We start from the raw sequence: 15,835 nt of genomic DNA on the forward strand, positions 1-15,835 counted from the left end.
TGTGCAAGTCACCCGCACAGCCTTATTTTGGAAAGTCAGCGAGTAGAGAAACATGGATCTAGAACTTTCTGGGGTCACCTGACACCCCTGCGTAGCGCTCTATATACACCGGATGAGCACATGCACCCATCCTCTGTAATCTGCCTGCCAGGACGGAGAAAGGATCTCTGGAGAGGAAGCCGGGTGTCGCTGGTCGGAGGAAAAAAGACACAATTTAGTCTCTATTAAACATTCTTGACAACAGAAGAAGGTAACAAGGCTTCTCGCTGTGCTGCAGGGTGTCTGGCATGCTGCTTTGCAAACCTAACTGTCAAGTTTGAGAGCTTTTTGGTGAAGGCTTAAAGCAGTCTAGGTCAGTAGTCATAGGCTGTATTAAATATATTCATGTATTTCATGGTTTATTTTATCGTTTGGAAATTCTTCCCTAACGTCATGAAAAAGCGTTTTTGACACACACAATTCCTTTCAATGCTGGTGCTATTTATAGTAACTGCAAGGTATTTGGATCCAGCTGTCGGAATACACACACAGCGATCACTGATCTAGGGTTGGTACTACTTTCCCAAGATAGCATTAAATGAAGGAGGAGTGATTACTGTGTATCAAAAATCAAACTTGGACAGTAGCATGAAGTTCCTAAATTCGGAATAATGTTCAATTTTGCCATTAAACAATAAGTAGTCAGAAAAAAATTATTTTCTTTAGTTTTCTGAAGCTGCTGTGCCTTTATTTGCTATTTTCTGTATGATCATTTTACTCTTATATAACCTTATTCCACATACTGTATACATTTAAGTCGCATTTTATGATTACAGTTTTCAGTTGATGCTTATTTTCAGTCTCTATTGTCATCAGGTGGATCACAAAATCAAATAACTAATTAGGTCGAAAAACATTGGCATTAACAGGTGCGGCTGCAGGCAACCTCCTGATGTCAATTTAGATTACAACATTTGTGCTGTTGCTGTTGCTATACTGCTGCGCTGCGCGGTACACTGTATTTGCTAATAAACAATGCATTTTCCTTTCTGCTTTCTCATGCACTACAGATCATTATAACAGATAAAAATGAAGTTATTTTGATTTTTTTTTTCAAATTTAAGAAATAACAGCCACTCTCTTATTATGGCCTGCTTCCATAATAAGAGAGTAATCGTGATAAGTAATAATGATAATGAGAAAATAATAATGAGAATATCAGCATCATCATCTGAGGTTTTCATTTGGAGTGACCAGAATGGATAGCATCAGGAAGGAGTACATCAGGCCTGCTTCCATAATAAGAAAGCAATCATGATAAGTAATAATGATAATAATGAGAAAATAATAATGAGAATATCAGCATCATCATCTGAGGTTCTCATTGGGAGTGACTTGGATGGATAGGTTCAGGAAGGAGTACATCAGGCCTGTTTCCGTAATAAAAGAGTAATCATGATAAGTAATAATGATAATAATAAGAAAATAATAATGAAAATATCAGCATCATCATCTGAGGTTCTCATTGGGAGTGACCAGGATGGATAGGATCAGGAAGGAGTACATCAGGCCTGCTTCCATAATAAGAGCGTAATCATGATAAGTAATAATGATAATAATGAGGAAATAATAATGAGAACCTCAGCATCATCATCTAGGGTTCTAATTGGGAGTGACCAGGATGGATAGGATCAGGAAGGAGTACATTAGGCCTGCTTCCATAATAAGAGAGTAATCATGATAAGTAATAATGATAATAATGAGAAAATAATAATGAGAACCTCAGCATCATCATCTGAGGATCTCATTGGGAGTGACCAGGATGGATAGGATCAGGAAGGAGTACATTAGGCCTGCTTCCATAATAAGAGAGTAATCATGATAAGTAATGATGATAATAATGAGAAAATAATAATGAGAACCTCAGCATCATCATCTGAGGATCTCATTGGGAGTGACCAGGATGGATAGGATCAGGAAGAAGTACATCAGGCCTGCTTCCATAATAAGAGAGTAATCATGATAAGTAATAATGATAATAATGAGAAAATAATCATGAGAATATCAGCATCATCATCTGAGGTTCTCATTGGGAGTGACCAGGATGGATAGGATCAGGAACGAGTCCATCAGAGGTACATTACATGTTTGAGGCCTTGGAGATAAGGCCAGACTGAGATGGTTGGATGGTTGGAGGCGATTGATTTGCTGTGACGACCCCTCAAGGGCCCAAAAAGAAAGAATAATCATCACACCTACAATTGTAGCATTTACAATATTATCATTATCATCACTGCAAAGAGTTATGACACAAGTTTGTTTATTGAAGCACTGCTCTGTACTAAATATGAAATCTATTGTCTTGGATAGTATGTACTAGACCGGTTACATGCACTATGTACTACAACAACTATCTTATTTGGTTTACTTAGGATGTCTAAAGGACCCGCTGTCGGCATTGATCTTGGCACCACATACTCCTGTGTGGGCATCTTCCAGCATGGCAAAGTGGAGATCATTGCCAACGATCAAGGAAACAGGACTACGCCCAGCTATGTGGCCTTCACAGACACCGAGAGACTGATTGGTGATGCAGCCAAGAACCAAGTGGCCATGAACCCGACTAATACCGTGTTTGGTAAATATCCAGTACCAAACGATTCAAACGAATCATTCTCCTATGACTAAATATGCTCTGTGTACAGATGCTAAGCGTTTGATCGGTCGTAAGTTTGACGATACCGTGGTGCAAGCCGACATGAAGCATTGGCCCTTCAAGGTTGTCAATGACTCATCTAAACCCAAGATGGAGGTCGAATACAAGGGGGAGATCAAGACCTTCTTCCCTGAGGAAATTTCCTCGATGGTCCTCACCAAGATGAAGGAGATCTCCGAAGCCTATCTTGGCAAGGTAGAAATATGCCTGCATAAAAAGAACCTGATCTCCCCAAATCACACCATATATTCAATGTCTGAATATATATGGTGAACTCTTTCTATATTCTAGTCTGTGACCAATGCCGTCATCACAGTTCCTGCTTACTTCAACGACTCCCAACGTCAAGCCACCAAAGACGCTGGGGCCATCGCAGGGCTCAATGTGCTGCGTATCATCAACGAACCCACCGCAGCTGCCATTGCTTACGGTTTGGACAAAAAGGTAAACATCTTATACTGTAATATAAGCAGTGATGGGAATAACAGTGTTTTACTTTTTTCATTAATATTAAAAATATTTAACCGATTTCATAACTAATCTGCAGCGCAGTGAAAGTATGAGAGTGTTGCAGAGTGACAAGGGAGGGGGTGAGATAACCACATAAACAATGAAGATTGGCTAAGGTTTTAGTAAAATTGCTTCTTCAGCCAATCAGAGAACTTGAGTGGGCGGGTGTTTTGAGCACATAAGCAATGAGAATTGGCTAAGGTTTAGTAAGATTGCGTCTTCAGCCAATCAGAGAACTTACATGGGCGGGTGTTTAACGAGCGAGAGATGGCGAGTCAGGAAGACGCTAGTGAGTAAGATTTCGTCCTCAGCCAATCAGAGAACTTGGATGGGCGGGGGTTTAGCGCACATAAGCAATGAGAATTGGCTAAGGTTTAGTAAGATTGCGTCTTCAGCCAATCAGAGAACTTACATGAGCGGGTGTTTAGTGCGAAAGATGGCGAGTCAGGAAGACGCTAGTGAGTAAGATTTCGTCCTCAGCCAATCAGACAACTTAGATGGGCGGGGTTTAGAGCACATAAGCAATGAGGATTGGCTCGGATTTGAGTAAAATTGCGTCTTCAGCCAATCAGAGAACCCAAGTGGGCGGGTGTCTAAAGCACATAAGCAATGAGGATTGGCTCAGGTTTCAGTAAATTTGCGTCTTCAGCCAATCAGGGAACTTGGGCGGGTGTTTAGAGCACGTCCAAAGTGGGCGAGATGGCGAGTCAGGAAGACGCTAGTGAGAAGACCGCGTTTGCCAAATGGAAGTACAGATACTACTTTAACCTCGTTGATATCAAAGGTAAAATGTACATTATGTCCCCGAAAAAAACTTTGTCCAGGTCTTGTGTTAGCAACTCAAACCTACAGAAACACCTGTCGACTGCAATAAATGCAATTCACTGTAATGGTACCCGTCTTTGCTGTGTGTGTGTGTGGGGGGGGTAGTTACTCTTACTGGTAACTAGTTACTTTTGTAGTGGAGTAACTCAGTAACAGTTACTTTTTTGAGAAATAACTAGTAACTATAGCTAATTAGGTTCTAATAATTCCCATGTGTATTCATTTCAGGTTGGTAGTGAGCGCAACGTCCTTATTTTTGACCTGGGAGGAGGCACTTTCGATGTGTCCATCCTGACCATCGAGGATGGCATCTTCGAGGTCAAGTCCACTGCTGGTGACACCCACTTGGGTGGTGAGGACTTTGACAACAGGATGGTCAATCACTTCATTAATGAGTTCAAGCGCAAGTTCAAAAAGGACATCAACAACAACAAACGAGCCGTGCGTCGTCTCCGTACCGCCTGCGAACGCGCCAAGCGCACCCTCTCCAGCAGCACCCAGGCCAGCATTGAGATTGATTCCCTCTACGAGGGAACTGACTTCTACACTTCCATCACTAGAGCTCGTTTTGAGGAACTCAATGCAGACCTTTTCCGTGGAACCCTGGAGCCTGTGGAAAAGGCACTCCGAGATGCAAAGATGGACAAGGCCCAAATCCATGATATTGTTCTGGTGGGTGGCTCGACTCGTATCCCCAAGATTCAAAAGCTCCTGCAGGATTTCTTTAATGGCCGTGAGCTCAATAAGAGCATCAACCCTGACGAGGCTGTGGCCTACGGAGCAGGTGATTAACATAAAATTTTTTGCAAAACTGCCATAATTTTCCTGTGTTTTGAATTTTCAAACTCTCTTTCTCAGCTGTTCAGGCGGCCATCTTGGCTGGTGATAAGTCTGAGAACGTACAGGACCTGCTCCTGCTGGATGTCACACCCCTGTCCCTGGGAATTGAGACCGCTGGAGGAGTAATGACCGTCCTTATCAAAAGGAACACCACCATTCCCACAAAGCAAACCCAGACCTTTACCACCTATTCCGACAACCAGCCTGGTGTGCTCATTCAGGTGACGCCAGTGTTCAAATCCTTTTCTACTGTATTTTCCGGACTATAAGTCGCACTTTTTTTCATAGGTTGGATGGCTGTTCCTGCGACTTATACTCCAGAGCGACTTATAAATGAAAAAAGTGTTTATGTTACATAAACACTGGACACCTTTTCTGTTTTGGTTAAGTAGTTTGGAAAATAAATTACCCACAAAAAATGCGACTTATACTCCAGTGCGACTTATATAAGTTTTTTTCCTACCTAATTATGTATTTTTGGCCTTGTGCGACTTATAGTCCAGAAAATATGGTAAATTACTTTCCCTTTTAGGAGCTTTTCGTAAAATGTAAGTACTATATTTTCTGGACTATAAGTCACACTTTTTTTCATAGGTTGGCTGTTCCTGCGACTTATACTCTAGAGCGACTTATAACTGAAAAAAGTGTTTATGTTACATAAACACTGGACACCTTTTCTGTTCATGTTTATTTTTTGTGTAGCTGAATAACCGTTGTGTTAGCATATCTTACACCTATTCAGCCTGTTCTCTATTCTTTTATTAATGTTAGAATTTCCCTTTCAAGAGGACGTAATGTTTTGGTTAAGTAGTTTGTAAAATAAATTACCCACAAAAAATGCGACTTATACTCCAGTGCGACTTATATATGTTTTTTTCAGACCTAATTATGCATTTTTGGCCTTGTGCAACTTATACTCCGGAGCGACTTATAGTCCAGAAAATATGGTAAATTACTTTCCCTTTAAGGAGCTTTTCGTAAAATATAAGTACTGTATTTTCCGGACTACAAGTCCCACTTTTTTCATAGGTTGGCTGTTCCTGTGACTTATACTCCAGAGCGACTTATAAATGAAAAAAACTGTTTATGTTACATAAACACTGGACACATTTTCTGTTCATGCTTATTTTTTGTGTAGTTGAATAACCATTGTGTTAGCATATCCTACACCTATTCAGCCTGTTCTCTATTATTTTATTAATGTTAGAACTTGCCTTCCAAAAGAACGTAATATCTGTTTTGGTTAAGTAGTTTGTAAAATAAATTACCTACAAAAAATGCGACTTGTACTCCAGTGCGACTTATGTATGTTTTTTTTCTACCTAATTATGCATATTTGGCCTTGTGCAACTTATACTCCTTAGCGACTTATAGTCCAGAAAATATGGTATTTAAGATCATGTCCTTTAAGGTAATGTGTATCGCAATTTATTTCAGGTTTATGAAGGTGAACGAGCCATGACGAAGGATAATAATATCCTGGGCAAGTTTGAGTTAACCGGTATCCCGCCTGCTCCCAGAGGGGTCCCACAAATCGAGGTGACGTTTGACATCGACGCTAACGGCATTCTCAATGTGTCTGCTGTGGACAAAAGCACCGGAAAAGAGAACAAGATCACCATTACCAACGACAAAGGTGCAGTCAATCTTCTCATATGCGTCGTAATCTTCTCAAAAAGAGATGCTGTCCTCTAGTAAAACTGTCTTGGTAAAATTGGTTCTCAATCAGAAATCACTCTGCACTCTTTATTGCTCTCTGGTTCTACCATAGCTTACTTATTGTGTGGAAATATGGGATAATAACTATAAAAGCAATCTTCACTCACTAAATGTACTGCAAAAAAGGTCAGTAAGGATAATTCATAATGCCGCCTACAGAGAACATACTAACTCCTTATTTCTAAAATCACAAATACTTCAACTTGCTGATATAGTTCATCTTCAAACAGCTAAAATAATGCATAAGGCTAAAAATAACCAATTAGCTAAAAATGTCATCCAATACTTCTCTACAAGAGAGGAGAAATATGATCTCAGGGAAGAACTACATTTGAAACACTTCTATGCTCGGACTACGTTAAAAAGCCATAGCATTTCAGTATGTGGAATCAAACTATGGAATGGATTGAGTAAGACCCTCAAACAATGCACAACGATGAGCCAATTCAAGAAACAATACAAGCAGTTGATGTTTGCTAAATACAAGGATGAAGAGTCTTGAACCAGTCATGATGTGCTATACATATCACTATATTGACACTTACGATGGTACACATTATGTTATTGTATAGTCATATCACATTGTACTTGGGTACGTGACAAAAATAAAATTAAAAAAATGTTTTTTTTTAATAAAAAAAAAACGTAAACTATATTAGGAAAGCAGGAAGTGGACAAATGTAACAGTTACTGATTGTAAAAGTACCAGATGGAGGGGTAGGATTTACAGTATTGACAGTTGCTATGGTACCCATTATGTCATTGTATGGTCATATCACCTTGGCACGTGATTTAAAAAAAACAAACAAAAAAAACTTAAACTATATTAGGAAAGCAGGAAGTGAACAAATGTTACAGTTACTGATTGTCAAAGTACCAGATGGAAGGGTAGGATTTAATAAGCTTTGCTTCTTCCTACTCCTTTTGGACATGTGGAACTGTGAACTGATTATGTGATGCATTCAATTGTAATCTGATGCATGTTCAAATGAAATAAAACCATTACCATTACCAAATACCAACTAAACAACTTCATTTCCGCCACAGGACGACTGAGCAAAGAGGACATTGAACGCATGGTGCATGAAGCCGAGCAGTTCAAGGCTGAAGATGACATCCAGAGGGAAAAGGTCACGGCGAAGAACTCCCTGGAGTCTCTGGCCTTCAACTTAAAGAGCACTGTCGAGGACGAGAAGCTCCAAGATAAGATCAGCCCTGAGGATAAAAAGACCATCATTGACAAGTGCAATGAGGTCATTTCATGGTTGGATCGGAACCAGGTAAATAGGAACAAACTTTTATTTACCTTTTGACTAGAAGACTAGCAATCCACTTATTTTTTTCTTATTGCTTCTTCTGCTATTTAGACGGCAGAGAAAGAAGAGTACGATCACCAGCAGAAAGAACTAGAGAAGGTGTCCAACCCGATCATGTCCAAGCTTTACCAAGGGGGTATGCCGGAAGGAATGGCAGGCGGGATGCCAGGGGGGATGCCTGGCGGTTTCCCTGGTGGGGCTGGAGGAGGCTCATCCTCTGGCCCAACTATCGAGGAGGTCGACTAAAGAAAATATTGTCTTACGGCTGCTTTCATCAATAAAAAAGCAAATGGTGAAAATGCTGTCCAATGAAAAACGTGTATCTCCATGCATGTTTTTTCTTTGAGGACACATTAGTTTAAACCATTACTTCAAATTAAGTATAAACCCAAATCAAATTGTTGTCTTAATGATCCAGTGATGTTATAAAAATCATACTTCCTGGAATAAATGTCAGTAAAAAAATCAATCATAACAATCTGACTTACACTACTGGTGTTTTCTGTGTTTACTGTCTTTTTTTTATTTCAATAGTGTAAATACATTTTAATGTAATAATCTTTAAATGGGACCTATTATGCTTTTTTTTCCGACTATTCTGACCTATAAATGCAGTTAGAATGTTGTATTCTCATATTAAACGATGCCAAAGTTTCAGATAATGAAGTTTGGGATGGCTCAAAACGCTCAGTTTCAGAAGGCGTGGAAAAACTGCCCCTTTGTGATGTCACAGAGGAGCGGACTTCCTTATATGGGTGTGGCTGTAAGGCAGATAATCTCTGCCTGAGTCAAAGCTCTGCTTCTGTGTTTACATTCTCATATTAAACGATGCCAAAGTTTCAGATAATGAAGTTTGGGATGACTCAAAACGCTCAGTTTCAGAAGGCGTGGTAAAACTCTCCCTTTGTGATGTCACAGAGGAGCAACTTCCTTATATGGGTAAGGCTGTAAGGCAGATAAGATCTCTGCCCGAGCCAAAGCTCTGCTTCTGTGTTTACATTGCTAGCAATAGCTCATAAGGTAAAGCCACATTTGTGTTCAATTCCTAAAGACGGCACCATCAGGCACAAGTGGTTTTAATTTATTTATTTTTTTAAATTTTCATTTCACACTGGACTGAATGTTTGTAAACATAGGCCAGTATGCAGCTGGACTAGCCGACTTTTTTACTTGGTCAAGTGGAAGAGTCAGAAAAGCAAGCAGTAAGCAAAAGTTTATCAGTATCCTAGCTGTGTTTATTTTTTATTTTAAGTCACAGAGCAAAAGCGGTTGTCTGTGCAGCATTATAGAATGTGCATAAAGGGAGCGGAGTTGCTAATAGCTATTTTTAGAGCCACAATTAGTGGCTCTACCACAGTTTGTTAAACACTTGTAGTCCCGCAAAGCACATTAAACGTTACCGATGCCATAGAAAGCCAAATGCTAAAATGCTAAAGCTCCTTACCATTGAGAGACATCTTGAAGTAACCTCTTAACTTGAGAAACTTGGGACTGTCCAGTCTCTACTTTCGGATTGGATTCTGGATCCAACACATATGGTTGTATGTTAAAAGCCGACATTTTAAAATGATAAATCGCCGTTTATTATCAACTCCTATAAAGTTTTGTTCGCAGCTAACGGCACGAACTGGGAGTCCTTTTCAGCACTCTGGAGAGTGACCAACCCTAGCGGAGTGGGGGGACCTGGAGGTCGGCCGTGGGTGGAATAAATATAAAACAGACCGTTTTCGCGGGAAGAAATACAGCTGAATATGTGCAGATTCTGGAAGAATTAGAAAGCTTTTTGTGCTGGTTATTGTGTGTAGCTGCTCTATAGGAGTCCACAACTCATACATATACTACATATACATATCCACAAAGTTGCTAGTACTGAAAATGTTTTACTTTATGAGTATAAAAAATCTATTTCGGAATTCGTTTAGCATTTTTTGCACTCATTACTATTCCCATATACATACGTAGAATGTTGCACGGCGGACCAGTGCATAGCTCGCAGACAGACAGCTAGGAGACCAGGGTTCAATTCCACCATCGGCCATCTATGTGTAGAGTTTGCATGTTCTCCCCGTGCATGTGTGGGTTTTTTCCGGGTACTCCGGTTTCCTCCCACATTCCAAAAACATGCTAGGTTAATTAGCGACTCCAAATTGTCCATAGGTATGAATGTGAGTGTGAATGGTTGTTTGTCTATATGTGCCCTGTGATTGGCTGGCCACCAGTCCAGGGTGTACCCCGCCTCTCGCCTGAAGACAGCTGGGATAGACTCCAGCATTGGCTCTGCAATGAATGTTTTAGCACAAATATACATACACTACATTATGTATTATTTATATTTAGAATAATAGAATAATACAATCCACTCTTGACAGTGTCAAGGGTAGAATTTTTGCTACAGTTCTTGTATGCTCCTGTCCATAACTGAGACTTATCTGCAGGTGTTCCGTTCCCAGACCTATCACACCTGAACACATGGATCTCATGGTCAGTGTGCAACAGGCACTTATAAAAGCCAAGGTCCCACACAGCTGAGGCTTAGGGACGTGAATCACAGCCCAGACATAGCCATGTTGTTGCTCATCAGTTGTTTTGCACTTGTTGCCTCTGCACTGGGTGAGTCACATGCACTCCTTCTGCGGTCACTCATGTGTCGGACGCTTCGGGTTGAATTTCCCAGCACATATACAGACTGTGATGCTAGATTTGAGATATTTTTGTACTTATATAACGGTGTCATTGGGTGTCAGGATGCGGAAGGCCTTCAATCCCTCCCAAAGTCAGCGGATTCAACAAGATCGTAAACGGAGAGACGGCTGTGCCTGGCTCCTGGCCTTGGCAGGTCTCACTTCAGGTATCCTCAAGAACCACTCCTCCAGCGCACAAACATTTTTCACCATTCCAAGATGTGCTAAAAATAGATATTCTCTCTTTCTTAGGATGGTAGGGGATTCCACTTCTGCGGCGGATCCCTCATTAACCAGAACTGGGTTGTTACTGCCGCTCACTGCCGTGTGTCGTAAGTAAAAGTCCATTGGGTGTATCAATCACCTCACAAGGGTTGCATGGGGTGCTGGAGCCTATCCTAGCTGTGTAGCCTGTGTGCTAACCACTGGTGGCCAGCCAATCACAGGGCACATATAGACAAACAACCATTCACACTCACATTCACACCTATGGACAATTTGGAGTCGCCAATTAACCTAGCATGTTTTTGGAATGTGGGAGGAAACCGGAGTACCCGGAGAAAAGCCACGCATGCACAGGGAGAACATGCAAACTCCACACAGAGATACCCCAGCGTGGAATCGAACTCGGGTCTTCTAGCTGTGTGGCCTGTGTGCTAACCACTCGAACGCCATGCAGCCCAAAACTAATTCATTCATTCATTCATTTTCTACCGCTTATCTTCACGAGGGTTGCAGGGGGTGCTGGAGCTTATCCCAGCTGTCATCCGGCGAGAGGCGGGGTACACCCTGGACTGGTGGCCAGCCAATCACAGGGCACATATAGACAAACAACCATTCACACTCACATTCATACCTATATGGACAATTTGGAGTCGCTAATTAACCTAGCATGTTTTTTTTGGAATGTGGGAGGAAATCGGAGTACCCGGAGAAAACCCACGCATGCACGGGGAGAACATGCAAACTCCACACAGAGATACCCCAGGGTGGAATCGAACTCGGGTCACTCAACCGCCAGGCATCCCAAAACTCAAACATACAACACAAAAAATTGTGGTTAGAAAACTTTACAATTGGACCAAAATCAACTATGTCAACACAACTTCTTAAGTTCTGTTTGCCGGACTTGTCATAATGTGCACAGCAACTTGTTGCCGGGGAGATTTCAAAGGGCACAATCATAACTGCCCCATAGACCAATAAAAGGTTATTAGTTGCTGGACACTACGGTACTGCTGATTATGTGCATGTGAATCTATTCTGTATTTTCTCCAGTCCCAGAAGCCACCGTGTCATCCTGGGTGAGCACGACCGTCAATCTAACTCAGAGCAAATCCAAGTCAAGACTATCTCCAGGGTAGGTTCTTACACACAATGAATTAATGGTAATGGTTTTATTTCATTTGAACATGCATCAGATTGCAATTGAATGCATCACATAATCAGTTCACAGTTCCACATGTCCAAAAGGAGTAGGAAGAAGCAAAGCTTATTAAATCCTACCCCTCCATCTGGTACTTACAATCAGTAACTGTTTGATTTGTTCACTTCCTGCTTTCCTAATATAATTTAAGTTTTTTTTTCAATAAAAAAATATTTTTTAAAATAAAAAAATATTTTTTTTATTTTAAAACATTTTTAAAAATAAAAAAAAAATTTATTTTTATTTTTTCATTCATTTTTTTTTATTTTTGTCACGTACCGAAGTACAAGGGGATATGACCATCCAATGACATAATGTGTACCATAGTAAGTGTCAATATAGTGATATGTATAGCACATCATGACTGGTTCAAGACTCTTCATCCTTGTATTTAGCAAACATCAACTGCTTGTATTGTTTCTTGAATTGGCTCATCGTTGTGCATTGTTTGAGGGTCTTACTCAATCCATTCCATAGTTTGATTCCACATACTGAAATGCTATGGCTTTTTAACGTAGTCCTAGCATAGAAGTGTTTCAAATGTACTTCTTCCCTGAGATCCTATTTCTCCTCTCTTGTAGAGAAGTATTGGATGACATTTTTAGCTAATTGGTTATTTTTAGCCTTATGCATTATTTTAGCTGTTTGAAGATGAACTATATCAGCAAGTTGAAGTATTTGTGATTTTAGAAATAAGGAGTTAGTATGTTCTCTGTAGGCGGCATTATGAATTATCCTTACTGGCCTTTTTTGCAGTACATTTAGTGAGTGAAGGTTGCTTTTATAGTTATTATCCCATATTTTAAGGTAACACAATAAGGTCTTTCACCAAGGTCTTGCAATGAGCAACTATTTTTGTAAATTTGTCCGCAATTTCACAGATTTATGAACAATACTGAATCCATAGCACAACAAGGATGCTTTATTTGTCGCTTCTCCCATCCAGGCCATCTCCCATCCCTACTACAACTCCCAGAACTTCAACAATGACATCACCCTTCTGAAGCTGTCCTCCCCAGTGCAAATCACCAGAACCGTGTCGCCTGTGTGCTTGGCCAGCTCCAGTACCAACATCCCCTCTGGAACCAGGTGTGCCACCTCTGGATGGGGCAGGACAGGCCAAACTTGTGAGTCACAAAAAAAACATGCATACATATTATAAAATACAAAACACAACACAAATTAATTACTTTTTGCTTCTTGTTCCCAGCGAGCCCTCGTTACCTCCAGCAGACGTACTTGCCTTTGCTCAGCCCAGCTCAGTGTAAGCAGTACTGGGGTAACTACAGAATCAGTGATGCTATGATCTGCGCTGGTGCTTCTGGAGTCTCCTCCTGTCAGGTAACTGAAAACGCAACGCTTCGCGATGAACACGAGGGGAATATATTCAAAAATGAAGCTGCACTGAGTAGACCAATCTTAATGGGCTAATTCATGTATACATTATTAACATTTTTTTTAATTTAATTGTAATTAATTCATTAATTAATTGGGCGGCACGGCGGTCGAGTGGTTAGCGTGCAGACCTCACAGCTAGGAGACCAGGGTTCAATTCCACCCTCGGCCATGTCTCTGTGTGGAGTTTGCATGTTCTCTCCGTGCATGCGTGGGTTTTCTCCGGGTACTCCGGTTTCCTCCCACATTCCAAAAACATGCTAGGTTAATTGGCAACTCCAAATTGTCCATATGTATGAATGTGAGTGTGAATGGTTGTTTGTCTATATGTGCCCTGTGATTGGCTGGCCACCAGTCCAGGGTGTACCCGTGCCTCTCGCCTGAAGACAGCTGGGATAGGCTCCAGCACCCCCGCAACCGTAGAAAAGGAATGAGGAATAAGCGGTAGAAAAGGAATGAATGAATATTCCAATGAATATTCTAATGAATATTCTAATGAATATTCTAATGAATATTCTAATTCATCCTCAAATCTGTACAGATACGATATCCAAATACGTATGTATGTATCTCTCCGACCACTGTGTAAAACTCCATAGATATGAATGTGATTGTGAATGGTTGTTTGTCTATATGTGCCCTGTGATTGGCTGGCCACCAGTCCAGGGTGTACCCCGCCTCTCGCCCAAAGACAGCTGGGATAGGCTCCAGCACCCCCTGCAACCCTTGTGAGGAAAAGCGGTAGAAAATGAATGAATGAATAATTAATTAATTAATCTATTTTTTTTTATTAATTAAAAAAATATTTAAAAAAAATGAAAAATCAAAAAATGCTTTTAAATAATTATTTCGTCAAGTAATGTCATATCAAAATATTGTTTAAGATGTCTAAAGTATTTCATGTCCGATGCAAACCTTTTTAGGGTGACTCTGGTGGCCCCCTGGTGTGCCAGAACGGTGGCGTTTGGTCCCTTGTGGGTATTGTGTCCTGGGGCACCTCCAACTGCAACGTACGCGCTCCTGCTGTGTATGCTCGCGTGTCCTACCTGCGTAGCTGGATCGACAGGACCATCGCCTCCAATTAAAATGCATCATATTACAATTGGAAGTTTCACACTTGTTTCTTGTGTTTCTGTTTGTTCATCTGTTCAAGCCTTACTTCAGTTTGGCCGAATCAATGGGAAACACCCTAAAATGATGACGCATATTTATTAGGGATGTCCGATATGGCGATATTGTCAAATTGTCAATTTGCGATACCGATATCAACCAATACCGATATATGTAACATAACATATCTCCACATACGTATTGTGGACAGCATTTTTTTAATATCGGTTTTCATGATCTAGAAAAATCCAATACAGATCGACTGATATCGACTGATATCGCATTATATGATATCAGGTCGATAATTATTATTGGTACCAATGATCATCAAACATCCCTAATATTTATATTTCACAATATACTAATTCAAGGCTGCACAGTGGTAAAGTGGTTATCGCGCAGACCTCACAGCTAGAAGCCCCGAGTTCAATCCCACCCTCGGCCATCTCTGTGTGGAGTTTGCATGTTCTCCCCGTGCATGCGTGGGTTTTCTCCGGGTACTCCGGTTTCCTCCCACATTCCAAAAAGGTTTCTTTATGTGGGCATGCCCAGATACGCTGTAAAGCTGCCCCCCCAACCCCCCCCCCCCCCCCCCCCCCCCCGGCTCTGATTCGCTTTGTGTACTTTTTTAGCAACAAAAATGTTTCATTCAGGGCAAACAACTGGTTGCGGTTTCCTGGATCAGGAAATCCAAGGAAACACAGCTAGAATAGGTGCAGATTTTGAAAGATCTAGAAAGCTTTCTGTGCTGGTTATTTTGTGTAGCTGCTCTATAGAGTCCACAACTCAATACAAAGGGCCGAAAATGAGTATAACAGATCCCGTTTATAAAAAGTAAATCTAAATTTATTATCAGGTGAAACGTCAACAAATCTTTCTCCGGGTTCTCCGGTTTCCTCCCACATTCCAAAAACATGCTAGGTTAATTGGCGACTCCAAATTGTCCATAGGTATGAATGTGAGTGTGAATGGTTGTTTGTCTATATGTGCCCTGTGATTGGCTGGCCACCAGTCCAGGGTGTACTCCGTTTCTCGCCTGAAGACAGCTGGGATAGGCTCCAGCAAACCCTGAAGACAGCTGGGATAGGCTCCAGCACCCCTGCAACCCTTGTGAGGATAAGCGGTAGAAAATGAATGAATTAATATCTCAAATATCTTTGAGGTGATTGGTCAGGGCACAAGCATGGAGGCGGGCCCATGTGAGTGCAGGCCAGAGGCATATAATCACCTTGATTGGACTCTCCCAAGTATCACCTGGAGGAGGGGGTGGGTTAACTGAGTAGTTTCTAGGTAAAGGTAGTTAAATGTAATATAGTGG

At 41.0% G+C, this 15,835-nt stretch overlaps 2 protein-coding genes across 3 annotated transcripts; both read left to right on the forward strand.

The window, feature by feature from the left end:
• Positions 1–107: 107 nt before the first annotated feature.
• hsc70 (heat shock cognate 70) lies at positions 108–8,389 on the forward strand. Of its 2 annotated transcripts, XM_058084263.1 has the most exons (9): positions 108–250; positions 2,412–2,617; positions 2,685–2,890; positions 2,987–3,139; positions 4,259–4,814; positions 4,889–5,091; positions 6,308–6,506; positions 7,637–7,869; positions 7,957–8,388. In XM_058084263.1, the coding sequence occupies exons 2-9, from the start codon at positions 2,413–2,415 to the stop codon at positions 8,149–8,151; spliced, it is 1,950 nt and encodes a 649-aa protein (XP_057940246.1). In that variant the 5' UTR covers positions 108–250; position 2,412; the 3' UTR covers positions 8,152–8,388. The 2 variants fall into 2 exon arrangements, with proteins under 2 accessions (XP_057940246.1, XP_057940247.1); XM_058084264.1 differs by lacking the exon at positions 108–250 and having other exon boundaries at positions 2,413–2,617; positions 7,957–8,389.
• Positions 8,390–10,408: 2,019 nt separating this feature from the next.
• LOC131136959 (chymotrypsin-like protease CTRL-1) lies at positions 10,409–14,521 on the forward strand. Its single transcript, XM_058084339.1, has 7 exons — positions 10,409–10,515; positions 10,650–10,753; positions 10,839–10,918; positions 11,865–11,946; positions 12,959–13,139; positions 13,223–13,353; positions 14,331–14,521. The coding sequence occupies exons 1-7, from the start codon at positions 10,470–10,472 to the stop codon at positions 14,490–14,492; spliced, it is 786 nt and encodes a 261-aa protein (XP_057940322.1). The 5' UTR covers positions 10,409–10,469; the 3' UTR covers positions 14,493–14,521.
• Positions 14,522–15,835: the final 1,314 nt, after the last annotated feature.

The sequence above is a fragment of the Doryrhamphus excisus genome, chromosome 10, assembly GCF_030265055.1.
Source record: "Doryrhamphus excisus isolate RoL2022-K1 chromosome 10, RoL_Dexc_1.0, whole genome shotgun sequence".
In the NCBI taxonomy this organism is placed as follows: Eukaryota; Metazoa; Chordata; class Actinopteri; order Syngnathiformes; family Syngnathidae; genus Doryrhamphus; species Doryrhamphus excisus.